At 42.5% G+C, this 21,175-nt stretch overlaps 3 protein-coding genes and 1 long non-coding RNA gene across 7 annotated transcripts in view; 2 read left to right on the top strand and 2 right to left on the bottom strand.

The window, feature by feature from the left end:
- Positions 1-1,402: 1,402 nt before the first annotated feature.
- rfc5 (replication factor C (activator 1) 5) lies at positions 1,403-11,528 on the bottom strand. Its single transcript, XM_036936328.2, has 11 exons — positions 9,826-11,528; positions 9,468-9,532; positions 9,108-9,244; positions 8,847-8,926; positions 8,534-8,607; positions 7,979-8,138; positions 7,767-7,848; positions 6,353-6,482; positions 5,200-5,277; positions 1,955-2,009; positions 1,403-1,821 (listed from the first exon to the last, which is right to left on the bottom strand). The coding sequence occupies exons 1-11, from the start codon at positions 9,870-9,872 to the stop codon at positions 1,722-1,724; spliced, it is 1,008 nt and encodes a 335-aa protein (XP_036792223.1). The 5' UTR covers positions 9,873-11,528; the 3' UTR covers positions 1,403-1,721.
- LOC110536383 (cold-inducible RNA-binding protein B) lies at positions 10,070-11,021 on the top strand. Its single transcript, XM_021622142.3, has one exon. It carries the CDS (start codon positions 10,128-10,130, stop codon positions 10,608-10,610), a length of 483 nt encoding a protein of 160 aa, XP_021477817.1. The 5' UTR covers positions 10,070-10,127; the 3' UTR covers positions 10,611-11,021.
- Positions 11,529-13,359: 1,831 nt separating the features above from the next.
- The window catches only part of ksr2 (kinase suppressor of ras 2), a 121,044-nt gene continuing 113,228 nt past the window's right edge, over positions 13,360-21,175 (top strand). For 2 of the 4 annotated variants that reach the window (XM_090191142.1, XM_036936322.2), the window contains exon 1: positions 13,360-15,961. In XM_090191142.1, coding sequence (XP_090047268.1) covers positions 15,785-15,961 — 177 coding nt within the window. In that variant the 5' untranslated portion in view covers positions 13,360-15,784. The remainder of the gene's footprint in view (positions 15,962-21,175) is intronic. The other 2 variants (XM_090191144.1, XM_090191143.1) reach the window with 1 other exon arrangement.
- LOC149979876 (uncharacterized) lies at positions 17,615-20,096 on the bottom strand. Its single transcript, XR_016484701.1, has 2 exons — positions 19,976-20,096; positions 17,615-18,140 (listed from the first exon to the last, which is right to left on the bottom strand). It is a non-coding gene; the product is annotated as an uncharacterized LOC149979876 (long non-coding RNA).

Raw genomic sequence — 21,175 nt, 5'->3', positions numbered from 1 at the left:
CTCACTGGCTACAAGGACTGGATCAGACACTGACCTCACTGGCTACAAGGACTGGATCAGACACTGACCTCACTGTCTACAAGGACTGGATCAGCCACTGTCCTCACTGGCTACAAGGACTGGATCAGACACTGTCCTCACTGGCTACAAGGACTGGATCAGCCACTGTCCTCACTGGCTACAAGGACTGGATCAGACACTGTCCTTACTGGCCACAAGGACAGGATCAGACACTGTCCTCACTAGCCACAAGGACTGGATCAGTAACTGACCTCATTGTCCCCACTGTCCTCACTGTCCACAAGGACTGGATCAGACACTGTCCTCACTGGCCACAAGGACTGGGTCAGACACTGTCCTCACTGGCCACTTGGACTGGGTCAGACACTGTCCTCACTGGCCACAAGGACTGGGTCAGGCACTGTCCTCACTGGCCACAAGGACTGGGTCAGACACTGTCGTGTTTCATTAGACTGCAGCATGGTGGCATCCTGGTTTAACAAAGTTAGACCCCCATGACTCAACATGCCAGAATGCTCCAGAATGTATATGAGTTTGGGAATAATGATAGAATACTTATTGGCGTCCATTTTAAATTAATTTTTAGTTGTTTGGAAGTATTGACTAATGATAGCAGTCAAGGGAGGAGAGCATATTTATTTATTTTAACCTTTATTTAACCAGGCTAGTCAGTTAAGAACAAATTCTTATTTACAATGACGGCCTACACCGGACGACGCTGGGCGGATTGTGCACCGCCCTATGGGACTCCCAATCATGGCCGGATGTGAGGCAGCCTGGATTATTGGCATCCATTTGAAATGTAGGAGTTATTTGGAAGTATTGAATAACTAATGATAGCAGTCAAGGGAGGAAAGCTTATTATTTGCCTCCATTTGGAAAGCATAACAAAATCGCGGGAATATTGTATGACAGAAGTGACAGAACTTTCTAGGGCCCTGAGGTGATGCATCTTTCATTCTGATCTTCTCTGAAGTTATGGTTGAATAGGTGAAGGCAAGGGTTCTACTTTGTGGTTCAGACAAAAAAAATCAGTCATGTCTGATCAGCTATTTGTTCAAAGAAATTTCTCAGGATGTCAAAATGCTAATGGATGCAAATAGTTAAGTGACTCAAACATGCAACTGAACTCTTAAAAGTCTTGAATCCTAACATTATTCAGGTTAATTTACATCAATGTAATACAATTACTATCAAGAACAACCAATCTACATTTTTGTGCTAGAGGTATATTGTATGATAACTATTATAGTGTGTATTTTGTTATTTAAATGTGTACATTTACTGAGAGTAAATCTAAAGCTTGCATTGTGTACAGTAAATTAGTCTACTGAAACATTATTCATTGACTTTTGTACACAGCATACAATAAGACACTAGATTACATAAGAAACCATTTTATTTGACAATCAATATCAAAATGTAAATAAAGACAGGAATATTGAGCAGACAAGCACAAGTATGTTTTTATGAAGTTAGTCTCGAGTGAAATGTATTTTTTTTTGTGTGAACAAAAGGGTATCAAAGCCTTTAAGTCAGTTGGCACTAACTCAACGAACAATGGTCTTGACCAGCAATGTAGAAATTGCATCAGGTGTGTTAGTGCTGGGCTGGAATAGAAGCCTGCACACCCTGTAGCTCTCCAGGACCATGGTAGGTGACCTATGTGTACTAGACGTTTGTGACTGAGGACTACTGGTCTAGGCGGCCTCATTGACCACGATGTCTCTCACTGCCTGGAAAGCCGCCACCATCGAACTCAATTGGATCTTCTCACTAGTTCCAGAGGCCAGCCGGTACCTAGAAAAATATTAGTAATCTTCATTTACATTTAAATCATTCAGCATATGCTGTTATCCTGAGGGATTTACAATGAGTAAGGTATACAATTTGATGGGTATACAACCAACATACTGAAGATATGAGCACTTACTCAATGTCTGCCAACTTGATAAGCAAGCCCATCCGAATGGCAGGAGGGAAGTCCACTGTAAGAAATCAACAAACACGGATGGTTATCATACAGCACAGAAGTGTAAAAATCTCTCAAAACATGCACCATAAAATGAACTGGTGTAACGCCGTGACTTTGATCTTAGCGCGGAGTCGACCCCCACCCACGAACTCATCCACATCTTCTGACCAGGAAGGACCCTTATCCTTACAATCTGCATCTACACAGGACTGAGGCATCGACCAATCTCCACAAGTCACAGGAGGAGACACCTCTCCATGGGGGAGGAGACACCTCTCCATGGGGGAGAAAAACCCCCATTGTTCTTCAATGGCTTCACCTCACACCAGGAAATCACCCAGCTAAGAAGCAAGCCTTCTTCCTCATCTTCCTCCTTTTCAAAACGAGATTACAGACTACCGTCAAATGGCTGCAGTTTGAATGTCAAAGGAATTAGCATCTGTGGAGGCTGCCCCAAATGGTTCCCAATCAATGGAAGGCCATTCACGTTCACACAACAAAGAGATGTGTCAGAGACTAGGCCCTGGGACCGGACTGCTACAGTGAAGACACTCAAATTTACAAAAAAACTTAAAATGCTCTTTTACCGAAGGATACAGAGTGTCGAGGAGTATCTCTGATATCCAGTGGTCCCAATTTGATTGTTTAATTATGCTACAGTATGGCTTTCACTTTGCTTTGTGACATCAATGTCAGATTATTAACATGTCAATGTTAGTATCTACAGAACCACAAGGAAATGACGAACACTGAAACAGGTTTTGTGACTGCACAAAAAAAGTACAGGCAGTTATGGACATAATTCTTTATTAACAGAACCTAACTCAGCCACACCTTCTTTCACACTTGGACTCAAGTGGGCGTGACTGAGCTAAAGCTTGGCCAATCAGACTACAACACAACAAGCTGCTTGCATTACTGTCTTCGAATTAATTGGCAGGCAATCATTATTCTACGTATTGATAAATGAACTGCAATTTGTATTGCTAATAGATCATTAGATTTGATGAAGTACCACAGACAAGCAATTCCTTCCAACTCCTTTTAAATCTAGGCCCCTGCACGCTCCATTTACATCTAGGCCCCTGCATGCTCCTTTTAAATCTAGGCCCCTGCACGCTCCTTTTACATCTAGGCCCCTGCATGCTCCTTTTAAATCCAGGCCCCTGCACGCTCCTTTTACATCTAGGCCCCTGCACGCTCCTTTTACATCTAGGCCCCTGCACGCTCCTTTTACATCTAGGCCCCTGCACGCTCCTTTTAAATCTAGGCCCCTGCACGCTCCTTTTAAATCTAGGCCCCTGCATGCTCCTTTTAAATCTAGGCCCCTGCATGCTCCTTTTAAATCTAGGCCCCTGCATGCTCCTTTTACATCCAGGCCCCTGCATGCTCCTTTTAAATCCAGGCCCCTGCATGCTCCTTTTACATCCAGGCCCCTGCATGCTCCTTTTACATCTAGGCCCCTGCATGCTCCTTTTACATCTAGGCCCCTGCATGCTCCTTTTACATCTAGGCCCCTGCATGCTCCTTTTACATCTAGGCCCCTGCATGCTCCTTTTAAATCCAGGCCCCTGCATGCTCCTTTTAAATCCAGGCCCCTGCATGCTCCTTTTACATCCAGGCCCCTGCATGCTCCTTTTACATCCAGGCCCCTGCATGCTCCTTTTAAATCCAGGCCCCTGCATGCTCCTTTTAAATCCAGGCCCCTGCATGCTCCTTTTAAATCCAGGCCCCTGCATGCTCCTTTTAAATCCAGGCCCCTGCATGCTCCTTTTAAATCCAGGCCCCTGCATGCTCCTTTTACATCTAGGCCCCTGCATGCTCCTTTTAAATCTAGGCCCCTGCATGCTCCTTTTAAATCTAGGCCCCTGCATGCTCCTTTTACATCTAGGCCCCTGCATGCTCCTTTTACATCTAGGCCCCTGCATGCTCCTTTTACATCTAGGCCCCTGCATGCTCCTTTTACATCTAGGCCCCTGCATGCTCCTTTTACATCTAGGCCCCTGCATGCTCCTTTTACATCTAGGCCCCTGCATGCTCCTTTTACATCTAGGCCCCTGCATGCTCCTTTTACATCTAGGCCCCTGCATGCTCCTTTTACATCTAGGCCCCTGCATGCTCCTTTTACATCTAGGCCCCTGCATGCTCCTTTTACATCTAGGCCCCTGCATGCTCCTTTTACATCTAGGCCCCTGCATGCTCCCTTTACATCTAGGCCCCTGCATGCTCCTTTTACATCTAGGCCCCTGCATGCTCCTTTTACATCTAGGCCCCTGCATGCTCCTTTTACATCTAGGCCCCTGCATGCTCCTTTTACATCTAGGCCCCTGCATGCTCCTTTTACATCTAGGCCCCTGCATGCTCCTTTTAAATCCAGGCCCCTGCATGCTCCTTTTAAATCTAGGCCCCTGCATGCTCCTTTTAAATCTAGGCCCCTGCATACTCCTTTTGCCAAGTTTTGCATCCGTGCTTCTCTAGCATTACCTTCAGGTAGCTGAATGCGTTGCTAAAAATCACTATCCAATTTCTGTACTTTATTCTGTATCATTTTACTGTTATATAAGGAGTGACATCTCTAACATACGGTACAGAAGTGTACCAAATCCCTCAAAAAATATATCATTGCATCATAAAAGGTATCAGTGCTATAATTCACAGGCCCTCTATGGTAACACCTGATGAATCTGCCAAGACAGCTTAGTGAAACACATAACTTCAGAAATAAGAAAACAGGCCTTCACTGTCAGGCTAAAACGTTGCAGTAGTGATGCGTGCCACACTTAACACTGGCAAGCCATTCATTCTACAATGAGAACACTGGCAGCCATGGCAACCGCGAGGGGTCTCCCGGGAAACCAGAGGAAGAAAACATCACTATGCAGTTCGCTCTCCTAGCAGCTCGCCTCTCATATAATGCGCTGTATGAAGTATGTTTAGAATAGATCTATCAACTATAGATAGATAACAGTAAGCTAGGCCCTGCCCGGCCAGACAATATTTTTTTTAAAGTCCATAATCTAGTATATAATTCACACATTAAAAAGACCCAGACAATTAACACATTAAAAAAATACAACTTCAGACTTTGGGGATACAGTGATTGTACCTGTGATGCATTCAATGGAAATACCCATCCCATACAGTATGGACATCTCTAGAACCACAGCAGTGTACAGGTTTACTGCCTCCAGTCCAGCCCTTACCTCTGTGGATCAGTAGGTGGACCTCAGTCAGGATGTCATGCAGGGCTAGGCCTTTCAGCGTCTTCAGCTGGAGAATCTCTGTGGATCAGAAGCTAAGGAACATCTCTCAATATCAAGGATGGGATTTGACCTTCAGTATAATTCCAGGAATTCATGATATTCTGACATGATCCTCTATATATCCATACATACCCAGAAACATACAGTATCATCACCTAGCCAACTTTCAGATGTCATTTTGTCCTGATCCCATACAGGGGTGAGATTCTTCCTGATTAAACCAGGAATTTGTGTTTTTCTGACACAATCCTCTATTCATAGGCTACATCACTGAAATTAACTTTCTATACCGACCTAATAACATCCCTGCAAAATACACCACCCCAAGGCATTCAGAGCCACTTCCTAGAAGAGGTAGAAACACCAAGGCATTCAGAGCCACTTCCTAGAAGAGGTAGAAACACCAAGGCATTCAGAGCCACTTCCTAGAACAGGTAGAAACACCAAGGCATTCAGAGCCACTTCCTAAAAGAGGTAGAAACACCAAGGCATTCAGAGCCACTTCCTAGAAGAGGTAGAAACACCAAGGCATTGGCGATATTGTTATTTGAAAGAGCTGTTTTGGCAATACATAAACCATTGTGGGGCAGGGGAACGAGCCATTTGGTTGTTGAAAAGAGTAGGCTAAACATAAACCATTGTGGGGGGGGGGGGGGGGCGAGCCATTTGGTTGTTGAAAAGAGTAGGCTAAACATAAACCATTGTGGGGGGGGGAAAGAGCCATTTGGTTGTTGAAAAGAGTAGGCTAAACATAAACCATTGTGGGGGGGAAGAGCCATTTGGTTGTTGAAAAGAGTAGGCTAAACATAAACCATTGTGGGGGGGGGAAGAGCCATTTGGTTGTTGAAAAGAGTAGGCTAAACATAAACCATTGTGGGGGGGGGAAGAGCCATTTGGTTGTTGAAAAGAGTAGGCTAAACATAAACCATTGTGGGGGGGGGAAGAGCCATTTGGTTGTTGAAAAGAGTAGGCTAAACATAAACCATTGTGGGGGGGAAGAGCCATTTGGTTGTTGAAAAGAGTAGGCTAAACATAACTTGTGGTAATAGATATCGTTGAAATACATATGGTTGTGGGAGAGGATAAAGGATACGGTTGTAAGCGGAAGTGAAGTCCTTGTTTAGCGACCAGTCCAGGATGTTGGCGATATCGGATCGTAGTGGGTGACCAGTGCAGGTGTACACATTATCCTCGGTGACCTTCCCATACGCCATGCTGGTGCTCTGAGAAATACATGGGAAAGGAATCAGTCAGTCATTAGAAATAACAAAAAGAAATCGACCATAAGGAGTGTACTCAGAATCTGGGCACCGATATGGAAAATCCATATCAGTTTGCAGTTTTTTTAAACAATATACACTGAAACAAAATATAAAACGCAACATGTAACATGTTGGTCCCATGTTTCATGATCTGAAATAAAAGAACCCAGAAATTGTCCATCCGCACAAAAAGCTTATTTCCCTCAAATGTTGTGCACAAATGAGTTAACATCCCTGTTAATGAGCATTTCTCCTTTGCCAAGATATCCATCAACCGGACAGCTGTGGCATTTCAAGAAGTTAATTAAACAGCATGATCCTTACACAGGTGCACCTTGTGCGTATCAACTATGTGAAGGAGATGTGTTGAACTGCATGAAGCAAATGGTGGTCACACCAGATACTGACTGGTTTTGTGATCCTCGCCCCTACAGATGCATATCTGTATTCCCAGGCATGTGAAATACATAGATTAGGGCCTAATTAACTTATTTCAATTGACTGATTACCTTATATGAACTGTAACTCAGTCAAATCTTTGAAATGGTTACATGTTGCTTTATATATATATATATGGAAGTTAACAGAAGATGAACACAGCTGCAATGTAATTGATTAAAAAAAAACTGCATCTATACTGAACAAATATATATATATATATATATATATATATATATTTGTTCAGTATAGATGCAGTTTTTTTTTAATCAATAACATTGCAGCTGTGTTCATCTTCTGTTAACTTCCAAGTCTTTGTGAAATTCAGACAACTGCTTGTTGACTGCCCATTGGGCCTGGTGTGAATGTTCAGGGGGTCTGAACCTACCTAACCAGTTGAATACAATCAACCATTATTCAGCAGGCCAATAAGTATGCTAAATTGTGAGCCTGTGAGGTCAGTTTTATGGCTACAGGAACAGTCATGTAATATATAGGGTACCAAACTATATCAAATACATTTTTATTTGTCACATGTGCTGAATTACAGCAGGTACCTGTTGTATCTGTCACCTTACAGTGAAATGCTTACTTACAAGCCCTTAACCAACAATACAGTTTAAAAAAAATGTTTTATTTTTACGTTAAAAAAAAAGAGAAAAAAAGTAACAAATAATTAAAGAGCAGTATCGAATTATCGATTTTGGTGCCCACCACTAGCCAATACATTTAGACCAGCAATAAAAACTCAACACTGTGATGCAATTAATCACATTTAGCTACACACTGGTAGCACTCTTTCCGTACCTGCAGTATGTTGAGGGATCTTCTCATGTCTCCCGATGACAGGGTCACAATAGCTTTCATTCCATCTGGAGTTACATCAATGCTGCAGGGACAAGAGCAGACATGCGTCTCTGATTAAAAGGCCCCACGCACCTCCCCCGGCCCCCAGGCCCCACTCACCTCCCCCGGCCCCACTCACCTCCCCTGACCCATTAACTCCTGAGCCCACTCACCTCTCCTGCTGGATAACAAACTCCAGCCTCGGTATCATCTGGTCCTGAGACAGGGGTCCGAAGCGGAACCTGGTGCAGCGAGACTGCAGGGCTGGGATGATCTTAGACAGGTAGTTACAAATCAAACAGAACCTGGTGTTTTCTGTGTACTTCTCAATGACTGTAGGAGAGGAAGCGAGAGGTAGAGGGGAAAGAGAGAGGTAGAGGGGGAAGAGAGAGGTAGCAATAGGAGTAGAAACCAGCAGGGAGAAATGGATGTCAATGATTTGACGTTCAGTGGGCATCTGCTCATTAAAATGTTGTAATGTAGAATATAAAATGTGAACTGTTAAATCAATGGCATCTATTACAAGCAATTGTAGCACATTAATATTCTAAATAATCGGGCTAATATGCGGTACCGCTCCCAAATGCATTTAACATTTGCTTGTGGTCTCATGTCCCCATGTTACCGTAAGCAGATATTTTCATCAGTGAGAATTACTGGTTAGCTCGCAGGCAGCTCATTTGGCCAGTTGGTACACAGCAGGTGAACAACTCAAAACAGATGGTTACCTCGACGCAATGCATTCTGGGCATCCCGGGTCATGGCATCAGCCTCATCCAGTATCACCAACTTGAAACCCTTCCTGGAAGACAAAGAAAAATAAATAAACACACATTTTGTCAATTGCAGTCAGGGTTATCTAAGGACACGGGTACTTGCAATCCTTTGTGTTTCCTAGTCCTCGCTGAAAAGACTTGGAAACTGATTGCAATATGGTAGACAACTACTGGTAGATAAGAGACCTACTTCTCTACAAATACAGACCTGTCAGTGAATGCAAGGAAACAAAACCGTTTGAAGTATTATTCATTATTGTCATACTTGAATATGGTCCTGGTGCTGGCAAAACTCAGGATGGGTCCTCGTACAACATCGATACCTCTGTCGTCTGACGCATTAAGCTGCAAATAAAAATGTATGCATTATTGATGCACCGAAAACAGTTATGTATGCCGCACACTAACATTGAATGTTAAGAATCAATATTGCTCACTGGAAAACATGACAACCCTCAAGTGCAGCGTTATGAGCACAGCATTTGTCTTTGATAATTCTACATATCAGGGCTGAGTTATTACGTACCTCCAGGACCATGGCGTTGAACTCCTTCTCCTTGTAGAGCTGCTTGGCAGAGGCGAGAACAGTAGATGTTTTCCCTGTGCCTGGGGGTCCATAGAACAAGAGATGTGGCAGCCTGTCCTCACTGATAAATTTCTGGACTGAAAAGAGAAAAGGATTGGGTCCGACAAAAATGTTGTTACATATGCACTCATGCAACAAAAAAACACAACTGTAGTTCATTTGAGAATGAAAACATTATTTTGAATAAATTCACTTGACTATATATTTGAAATGAATTGTTGTTGGAATGAATAAAGGTCAGGTTTTCTACAGCAGAAGTTCCATCCCTGTTGTTTCAAAGACTGAAAAAAACATACTTACTGGTGCTTAATATGTCCTTGTGAGAAATCAAGTCATCTAGGGTCTGTGGCCTGTATTTCTCAACCCTAAAATAAAGATATAAAATGTCAGACAGCATCGCGCATGCGTGGCTACATTGTAAGCAGGGAAGAGGTGGTGTGCACGAACAAACAAGGCAACTAAAATACAAATCACAACACTTTGCTACACCGTATAGGCAGGGGAAACATATTAACACAATGATTGGGGTTTTGTCGAGCTAATTAGGCCTGCTAACGTAGCTAGCTATCTAGTTAATTAGTTAGCATGCTTGCTGGCAAGAAATAAGCTAGTTAGTTAGCTAGCATCTGACACCGGCTAGCTAGTGAGCTCAAATTACCACGGCAAATTTCTTGACTGCAACGGTATCTTGCCAATCGATGCCATTTGAATCGATTCAATTTGTTCTCCAATTTTCACCAATATATTATCCAAATGGCGCGCTTTACTTCAACAAAACGTGCATTACATTACGATACACAGTTTACGGCAGGTTTGCAACCAATCGCATCCGTTGTTTTACTGTGGGCGGAGTCAAATTACTCTTTATAATATTTCGCGGCATGCTGCCATTTCCTTTTCCGTCGACGTTCCTCTCCAAGTAGCAGCTCTTCTTGTTCAGTCCGCAAAAGACAAAGAAACATGTCCGACGAAGGAAAACTTTTCGTCGGTGGCCTGAGCTTCGACACCACAGAGCAATCTCTTGCAGAAGCGTTCTCAAAGTATGGAAATATCTCTAAATGTGATGTCATCATGGACAGAGAAACAGGAAGGCCTCGTGGGTTCGGCTTCGTAAAGTACGACAATCCCGAGGATGCGAAGGACGCTATGGATGCAATGAACGGCCAGTCTCTCGACGGCAGAACCATCCGTGTGAACGAGGCAGGCCAGGGAGGTGGTGGAGGTCGTGGAGGTGGCGGTGGATACAGAGGTTCCCGAGGTGGTGGTGGATACGGCGGTGGAGGTGGATATGGTGGAGGCGAGAGGAGTTACGGTGGTGGCGGAGGAGGCCGCAGCTATGGCGGAGAAGACCGAGGATACGGAGGTGGTGGTGGTGGTGGATACAGGAGCGGTGGAGGCCGAGGCGGGTACTCCTCTGGTGGCGGATACAGGGACAATCAATAGGTTGGGCCCAGGAAGGCTACGGAGACCGTTCTAGGCCGGGGATCCTACAGAGACTGCTAGCTACAACAGTTAACGTTATGCTGCACACGAGTAAAACTCCGATTCAAGATCATCCCTTGGCTGGCTGTATTTAAAAGATGCGCTCCTCAAGAAATGTCCACGTGTTGTTGTTGACCGGATGACTTTTGTAGTCCTATTCTGTGTTTAATTAGCTAAGTTAGCTTGCTAGCTAGCTCGAGCGTCTTTCAATTTAGCCACGTGTGTCAGCCATTCATTTCCAAACCATGTGAAAAGTTCATGTTCTCTTGCCCAGTAACATTCCACCTTTGTACTTTCTGTTTGTATCCTCAACATTATTTTTTGTGTCAATTTTGGCTTTATGGAACCTATTAAACGATTTCTTTGGAAAAACAAGTTCTCCTCATGTTATTAGTGAACTAATTTTATCAATCCATGAAATGACTCGTGTTTGTGGTTGAATTTATTCTGCCAAGGGCCTTAACGCGGCAATCCGCAGTTACAACCACAGGGCCACCCCCTCTACAAAACTGCAGGGTGGGTCTGGGTCGATATAACCACGCAAATAGGACTGACCATTATATCGGAGTTTTTAACGATGTGCAAGTAGGTTTTTGGGCTCATGAGGCATAACATTTATATTCAACAGTCGACGGGTGCATATAATTTTATGAATCCAAAAATGGATGTCGCAACTGCAGATTGCCCCGTAAGACTACGGTGTGTCGAAAATCTTCATACAATTCTTTCGGTAGAACCAAATTCGCCCACAAACACGAATATAATAGTATTTATATAGCTAGCTATCTTAAATGACCGCGTTTTCGCGAATTTAAGTATCTGAATGTACGGGACTGGATACGGAAGTAAAGCGGAAGCGGGCGTCGCTTTCGCACAACTGAAAAGTGGTTTCCACTAGAGCGCACAGCCACAAAGTTAAAATACGCTTTATCGTAAAGGTTCATGAGAATTTGTAGCTTTTTGGTCTGAATGTAGGTATAAGGCTATTAGTGTGGTTGAAGTAATGCTAGGGTTTAAAACATTTGAAGATACATTGTAGAAATAGGCAGGATTTATGACTTTGTGTCTGTGGTAACTAGTGACGACCGCGTAATATCGAGAGGGTATATTTTGTCATTTTTCAGTTACAAAATAACGAATGTCGAAGGCAGATACCAAGTCAGTCGTTTGCTTGTCATTTCTAAATATATATATACCTTAATGCCAGAATAAAGGCTTCTAATTAAGAAATCCCCGTGTTCAAAATCAACGTTTATCGGTGGTATACGCAGTTTTGCAGATGTTATCGCAGGTGCACCGAAATGCTTGTTTCGAGCTCCTACAGTGCAGCAATATCAAGCAATACAATAATACACATAATCAAAAAGTTTAAAAAAAGAAAACTTAAGACATCAAAACGAGCAATACCAGTCTGGAATAGAAATAAGTATATGAATGTGAAAGGTGTGTATGGACAGTATGTGAATAGAAATGGTGTGTACAGCAGTAGTTATATAGGATGAGCCTTGACTAGAATATGGTATGTACATATGAAGTGGGTAAAACAGTATGTCAACATTATTAAAGTGACCCTTGTTCAATGACTATTTCCATGGTTGTCGAGTGGCACAGTGGTCTAAGTCACTGCATCCCAGTGCTTTAGGTGTCACCACAGACACCCTGGTTTGATTCCAGGCTGTATCACAACCGGCTGTGATTGGCCCAGTGTCATAGGGCGGCGCATAATTTGGCCCAGTGTCATCCGGGGTAGGTCGTCATTGTAAATAATAATTTGTCTAGTTAAATAAAGGTAAAAAACGTATGGCAGCAGGGTAGAGTACCAGGTGGTAGCCGGCTAGTGACAGTGTCTAAAGTTCAGGACAGGGTACTGGGCAGAGGCCGGCTAAGAGTTCGAGATTTCCTGACTGGAAAAGTAACCCCCACGGTTGATCTTTTGACATTTTTTGTTTAGTTGTTGTCCATCCTTTTTTTCCTGACAAATAAGTCATCTCTACTGCCATTTGGATTGTACAGAGAGGTAGGTAATCAGAATACTATTTTGGCAAAACCTGACTCTTGGGAAATACATGCGAATGTAGCTTCTAATAGCACTTTCCTATAAAACATGCTCTTCTTATCAAAAAGTCTGAGTGACATTTATCTGAATGTTGTTTTTAATATAAAAAATAAAAACCTAAATCAAGTGTTAGAACATGTCAGATATGGTGTCTACACTAAATGAGACACGACTGAGTGCCACAAAAACACATCAAAGAGAATGGTTGTTTTATTGTCGGTTTTGTCAGAATGTTTTAGGCGGCTCAGATTATTGTAAGAGGCTCACTGTATATACGCCCTTATGATTGGCCATTATTGGCCTTATGATCACACACTGTACAACACATAGACTGTACAGTGTTTCTAGTGAACTCTAGAATAGGGTCTGTGTGCAGTGTAGCCTATAGAAGCCAAACAGCTATATTTCTCATTCTGTCTTGACACACAAAGCACCAAGCCTGTTCAGTCCAGCAGCGAGACAATAATAATGCTGCCTGCTGACACAGAGGAAATGTCCAAAATCTCTGGTTGCCCACCACCGGCCTCATTCAAGTTGACCCGCAGGTACAACCCGAAATCTTTCCCCTGTTTATTTCACCCCACCAATAGAAGAGAAAATACTGTCATAAAATAGGCTATAATTCAGTGAGAGATGTTGGCCCGGCCTACTCAGTGTCATTCAGCGCTCTGTAATTTAATTTAGACAGACAGACAACTGTTGCAGTTCATTTGGAGTATACAACCATAACACATGTAGCTATGGTTATTTTACTGGTGTGTGTGTGTGTGTGCATGTCTGTGTGTGTGTCTGGTAAGATATCTACAAGTAGGCTTAAAAGGGCACATGTAAACAGAATAGCCTAAATGTATCTTTAAAATTATCCCAATTTTGTTCTCTGAAAAATGACCAAAACAAGTATTCAGACCCCTTGACTTTTTCCACATTTTTTTTACGTTACCGCCTTATTCTAAAATTGATTAAATAAAAAATGTCCCTCATCAATCTACACACAATACCCCCATAATGACATCACAATACCCCCATAATGACATCACAATACCCCATCATGACATCACAATACCCCATAATGACAAAGTGAAAACAGTTAAGACATTTTTGCAAATGTATAAAAAAAAATGGAATTAAGCTCAGGTGCATCCTGTTTCCATTGATCATCCTTGAGATGTTTCTACAACTTGATTGGAGTCCCCCTGTGATCAATTAAATTAATTGGACATGATTTGGAAAGGCACACACCTGTCTATATAAGGTCCCAAAGTTGACAGTGCAAGTCAGAGCAAAAATCAAGCCCTGAGGTCGAAGGAATTGTCCGTAGAGCTCAGAGGCAGGATTGTGTCCAGGCACATATCTGGGGAAGGTTACCAAAAATGTTTTGCAGCATTGAAGGTCCCCAGGAGCACAGTGGCCTCCATCATTCTTAAATGGAAGAAATTTGGAACCACCAAGACTCTTCCTAGAACTGGCCTCCCAGCCAAACTGAGCAATCAGGGTTATAGGGTCTCGTCAGGGAGGTGAACAAGAACCCAATGGCCACTTTGACAGAGCTCCAGAGTTACTCTGTGGAGATGGGAGAACCTTCCAGAAGAACAACCATCTCTGCAGCACTCCACCAATCAGGCCTTTATGGTAGAGTGGCCAGACGGAAGCCACTCCTCAGTAAAAGGCACATGACAGCCCACTTGGAGTTTGCCAAAAGTCACCTTAAGACTCTGCGACTATGGGAAACAAGATTCTCTGCTCTGATGAAACCAAGATTGAATTCTTTGGCCTGAATGCCAAGCATCACATCTGGAGAAAACCTGGCACCATCCCTATGGTGAAGCATGGTGGTGGCAGCATCATGCTGTGGGGATGTTTTTCAGCGGCAGGGACTGTGAGACTAGTCAGGATCGAGGGAAAGATGAATGTAGTGAAGTACAGAGAGATCCTTGATGAAAACCTGCTCTAGAGGACTCAGGACCACAGACTGGGGCGAAGGTTCACCTTCCAACAGGACAATGACCCTAAGCGCACAGCCAAGACAACGCAGGTGTGGCTGACAATGTCCTTGAGTGGCGGAGCCAGAGCCTGAACTTGAACCTGATTGAACATCTCTGGGGGGACCTGAAAATAGCTGAAGAAGACCCGAGGCTGTAATTGCTTTCAAAGGTACTTCAACAAAATACTGAGTAAAGGGTCTGAATACTTAAGTAAATGTGATATTTACGTTTTTTATTTATAAAAAATGCCTTTGCTTTGTCAATATTGGGTATTGTGTGTAGATTGGTGAAGGGATCTAATCTTAATCCATTTTAGAATAAGGCTGTAATTTAACAAAATGTGTAAAAGTCCTGATAACACCTTTAAAATGCTGATGTGGAGCTGATGATTGAGCATATCGATAACGGAGTATCGGAGTTCAAACAGTGAACTCGCACTGATGCACATAATCTCGCGATAACTCCTCCCCCATGCAGCATCACTCGGTGGTGGTGCCTCTCCTCCCGCTGCTTCCGTGGGCGATGCGATCCCCTTGCTGTAGATTTGATTGACTGGAAACATGTCGGTGTGGTGGTGGGAGCGACCCGGGATGCAGCTGCTGGCAAGGGAGACGGGGAGTACCTGTACCCAATCCACACAGCATCACCTTTAAAATTATTATATGACGATGCTTTAATTTAATGGATCCGTTTATGTTATTATGATGCGTTGGTTTTTTATTTGAAATGAATAAACAACGCTCAATGGATTTATTACCTGAGGCTTGATCGGTTGTGTTCTGATTTTTGTTTCTGTTGTGGAGGTAGCCTACGCTATCTGCAGATTGTGTTTGATGATATAGCCCTCAGCATCAGTACCAGGTTCAATCAGAAACACCTTGATGAACCACCACCAGGAAATACAAGGACTGTTGCAATGGAGTCGCCTTTCACATAGATCACATCTCATCTGTAAACCAATGTACATAATATAATATACCACCACGTTTGCTGGCGTTTTGCAGGTCGCTTTATTTCATGGAGTTTTTTCCACCTTTATTTTCTGAGTAGATTTTTTTTTGAAGTACACATAAATAAACGACCACAGCTCGCAAGCAATGGACGAGAAGAATATGACAAAAAGCGACGAGCAGCGTCTGAGTTTGCAAAAAGCCTTGCAGCAGTGCGAGTTGGTGCAAAATATGATAGACATAAGCATTTCCAGCTTGGAGGGATTGAGGACCAAATGTGCCACATCTAACGACTTGACACAGAAAGAAATACGAACGCTGGAGGTAGGCAAAAGCACCCATTCCGTAGAATGAAAAAGGCTACTGCTGCGCTGAGGCTGCTAATCATGTATTTTGATCAAAATCACTGTTGGGTTGGTTGTCACGTCTATCATAGCCTATATCAACATCAAAGTAAATTATTCGATGTCGTTAAAATGGTTGACTATATCATTGGAATACTGTCCCCCCCCCCCCCCCCCCCCTATGTTATACAGCCTAGATGTGTTTTATGCAGTGTAATAAATGAAGAAAAAGCTAGCTGCAGTGAGCAGGCTGTTGTGGTCTTGCGCATTCTGCAGGTGGTAGAAAGAAGGTGGTTTATTCAGCTGTAGAACTCTTCTCCATCAGAATTCTACCCGAGAACGTTGAGGCCTAAACACTTTCTGTTTACGATTCATCATCACTATCATCATCAGTAATATGCTCTGCATATCATCAGCTAGATTGCAACAACTGTTATGCAAGTGTGTATTAGTGAAATTGAGATCCGATTTAATTGGCCCACAGGGTATTCCATAAATTGCGTTATGTAATGGACATGATGTTATCCAAAGACAGTGTAATGTTTTTTTGTATTTTTTTTTGTATCAAAACATAGATTTGTTTGCCAAATGAATAAAATGGGGTCTGGATACATTTCAGGTGCACTTAGGCCCTAAATGGTTTAAAGGACAGAGATTCCTGTGTATGTTACAGAGGCGGGTGATTTTAAACAGAATACATGTAAACAGAGGTCCGATGTGATGGGACTTGATGATGTGCGAGTTAAAAAGGGCACCATCATTATCCTCAACATAATGAGATGACATAGGCCTGTAATAGATGTGCAATGAAGTTTTAGTGGCCACAGCTGGAGGAATAGCAGGCCTCTCTCTATATACTGTTTATTCATTTACTCAATCATGTAGTTTTCCCACTGATACAAGGGAAAAAATCCACGTCTATGCCTCTCGTATGGACTTGATATATATAGGCACACCATTTTACAATATTTCGTCATTTGAAGAGATATGTAGACCTAGTTGCTTGAGTTGAATTGAATTTCAGAGAGGAGTAGATTGAAAACATACACTACATTAGGCCCTATAGCTAGGACTACAGTACATTATGGCCACTCGTTAACTTAATAGTCTACCTGTTTGGGTGAATGGAACATGCTGAATAGATTCCCCATGTTTAGCTAGGTTACAAGTATTTGATCTAACAAATGTTCACACACAGTTTATCGTTCCCCACTCCCTAGCTACCAACCAAAAGCACCACTTTGAAATGTACGCCTAATAGTTTGACTCAGGGAAACTGTGCTGTGTCATGCAGGCACAGCATCTTCAGTCAGGAAAAACATGGCTGCACTCAAACTCTACAAAGACATGTCTGCCATTGACATGTGGCCTTATGGCCCTGTTAAGTTAGGTGGTAGGTTTGCTGTATGTTTGCACATGCTGTCATGCACACTGTTTGGGCCTTCTGAGGCAGAGGGCACAGTACTAGAGGATTGGGCAATCATATTTTGTAACATTTTACATTATGTTGCTCTTCTTCCTGTGTAGTTCTAATAGCATTATATTAGCATGTTGTTATAATGTATTCATGGAGGGCCAAACGTGGTTAAGCAGTTGCCTCTCACAGATTTTAGCCATGGCATGGGTCAGGCTGTTGATGTAAAAACATTATTAATACATTTCATTTATTGATTGACTGTGTTGGACAAGGTCTTTACATTAGATACAGTTAAAGGTGCAATCTGCAATAGATACATTCATTTTTGACTTTTAAATTAATTAAATATAACCATTGATTCTTGAAGAATATCATTTATAAATGCCTCATGACTCAACTGTTGTATTCCATCAGAACCCAGAATAGAAACTTGTTTAACTCCAATGTTTGTAAACAATGTAATGTAAACAAACACAGCATAGCCTCAAAACATGTTTGTCTATGAATTTGACAGTGGTTACATTTCTGCAGCCTACCCCTTAGCTTTTTACCATAACAGTGGTGGGGCGTCATCTTTGGTATTGTTTGAACTGCAGATTGCCCCCTTTAACTTGTCTTCTCCAGGCCGGGTCAGGTTTCTGGCAGGTAACGTTGCACTTATAGTAGAATCATGCACTCGTTGCACCCCATAGTTCATTCATGATTTTTAACTTGCTGCACTTGTTGCATCTCCAACAAAGTCCTGTGTTAACACAGACATATGCAATATTATAGAAACAACTATTTTCAATTGTGAAAGCATCTGACTATTGCAACTGTGATTTTTGACTTTGTTTGTAAAATGTCCCCCTGCACAGTTCAAGACATTGAAAAGTGTGTTCTTATATCACAGGTTATTATGAGGGAGAAATTCAATATGAGGAACATGAGGAATGTTGGGTTCACTTTGATTTACCACTTTTAGCACAAAAGTGCTGTCTTGACTTACTGTGCAATACTTGCTGAAGGACAGTTTAACTGTTGTTAAACAGAACATACAGTAATCTACAATGCAATACAACTTCATTGATCGATTTGGGGTTCCTGAATGTTTGAATGGCTCATCTATTGAACTGTGGGCCAGTTTCCCAGGCACAGATTAAGCCTAGTCCTGGACTAAAAAGCTATTCAATAGTGATTCTGCTTTGTTTGGCAGTGTCTCTCTGTTGTGAAACAAGGTGCATGTGGGATAGGGTCGGACTTTACCATATCACATGGGATAGGGTCAGAGTTCAGACCACACCATATCACATGGGATAGGGTCAGAGTTCAGACTATACCATATCACATGGGATAGGGTCAGAGTTCAGACTATACCATATCACATGGGATAGGGTCAGAGGTCAGACTATACCATATCACATGGGATAGGGTCAGAGTTCAGACTACACCATATCACATGGGATAGGGTCAGAGTTCAGACTATACCATATCACATTGGATAGGGTCAAAGTTCAGACTACACCATATCACATGGGATAGGGTCAGAGTTCAGACTATACCATATCACATGGGATAGGGTCAGAGTTCAGACTAAACCATATCACATGGGATAGGGTCAGAGTTCAGACTACACCATATCACATGGGATAGGGTCAGAGTTCAGACTACACCATATCACATGGGATAGGGTCAGAGTTCAGACTACACCATATCACATGGGATAGGGGCAGAGTTCAGACTACACCATATCACATGGGATAGCGTCAGACTATAGCGTATCTCATATGCCTTTTTCATCATAGGAGATGTGTCTCAAGTTAAAAACAACCCATCCGAGTTATGAGCAACATCTTTTCCCTAGTTACGAAGACCAACACCTTTTCCCTAGTTACGATGATCAACACTTTAGCCCTGGTTACAATGACCAACACCTTCTCCCTAATTACGATGACCAACACCTTCTCCCTAGTTACAATGACCAACACTTTTTCCCAAGTACGATGGCCAACACCTTTTCCCAAGTTGCGATGACCAACACCTTCTCCCTAGTTACAATGGTCAACACCTTCTCCCTAGTTACAATGGTCAACACCTTTTCCCTAGTTACAATGGCCAACACCTTTTCCCTAGTGCAGACAAAACATTTCTGGCCCTACCATGGGAGCAGGTCAAATATCAGCTCTCCACATCCCAATGGTAACCATAACCTTTGGCTCAAAAAACACACTCACTAGCACCAGTGTGGAAAGACAACAACCTTCACACAAACCAGTGCTTACCTTTGTTTCTCTGGTTGCATTATATGCTACTGTACTGTACTGACCCACTGTTTGCCATTCACCCCTTGAATAAATGAGCTGTATTGGACCTAGTCCGAGTTCTGAAAGTATTCAGACACCTTCCCCTTTCCCACATTTTGTTACGTCACAGCCTTATTCTAAAATATATATTTTCTTTAAACATATCCTCATCAATCAACACACAATACCCCATAATGTCAAAGCCAAAACAGGTCCTTGTGATGTTTCTACAACTTGATTGGAGTCCACCTGTGGCAAATTCAATTGATTGGACATGATTTGTAAAGGCACACACCTGTCTATATAAGGTCCCACAGTTGATAGTGCATGTCAGAGCAAAAACCAAGCCAGGAGGTTGAAGGAATTGTCCGTAGAGCTCCGAGACAGGATTGTGTCGAAGGCACAAATCTGGGGAAAGAGTACCAAAAAGGGAGAGAAGGGCCTTGGTCAGGGAGGTGATCAAGAACCCGATGGTCACTTTGACAGACCTCCAGAGTTCCTTTGTGGAGATGGGAGAACCTTCCAGAAGGACAACCATCTCTGCAGCACTCCACCAATCAGGCCAGACGGAAGCCACTCCTCAGTAAAAGGCGCGCTCTCTGTGACCATGAGAAACAAGATACTCTGGTCTGATGAAACCAAGATTGAACTCTTTGGCCTGAATGCCAAGCGTCACTCACATCTGGAGCAAATTTGGTGACAGCATCATGCTGTGGGTATGTTTTTCAGCGGCAGGGACTGGGAGACTAGTCAGGATCGAGGGAAAGATGAACGGAGAGAAGTACCGAGAGATATTTGATGAAAACCTGCTCCAGAGCACTCATATGACAAAGCAATGAGAAAAAAAAAATCTATTTTAGAATAAAGCTGTAAAGTAAACTTATGGGCGATTCACTATATATATACACTACCGTTCAAAAGTTTGGGGTCACTTAGAGATTTCCTTGTTTTCGAAAGAAAAGCAATTATTTTTGTCTATTAAAATAACACCAAATTGATCAGAAATACAGCATTTTTTAAAAACCTTTATTTAACTAGGCAAGTCAGTTAAGAACAAATTCTTATTTACAATGACGGCCTAGGAACAGTGGGTTAACTGTCTTGTTCAGGGGCAGAACAACATATTTTTACCTTGTCATCTCAGGGATTCGATCTAGCAACCTTTCAGTTACTGGTGCAACGCTCTAACCACTAGGCTATGTAGACATTGTTAATTTTGTAAATGACTATTGTAGCTGGAAACCGCTGATTTTTAATGGACTATTAGGCATACAGAGGCCCATTATCAGCAAACATCACTCCTGTGTTCCAATGGCACGTTGTGTTAGCTAATCCAAGTTCATAATTTTAAAAGGCTAATTGATCATTAGAAAACCCTTTTGCACGTATGCTAGCACAGCTGAAAACGGTTGTTATGATTAAAGAAGCAATAAAACAGGCCTTCTTTAGACTAGTATCTGGAAAATCAGCATTTTTGAGTTCGATTACAGGCTCA

Source organism: Oncorhynchus mykiss, chromosome 11, assembly GCF_057628025.1.
Source record: "Oncorhynchus mykiss isolate SJ-2025 chromosome 11, ASM5762802v1, whole genome shotgun sequence".
Lineage (NCBI taxonomy): Eukaryota > Metazoa > Chordata > Actinopteri > Salmoniformes > Salmonidae > Oncorhynchus > Oncorhynchus mykiss.
This window is presented reverse-complemented; position numbering and strand designations above follow the sequence as displayed.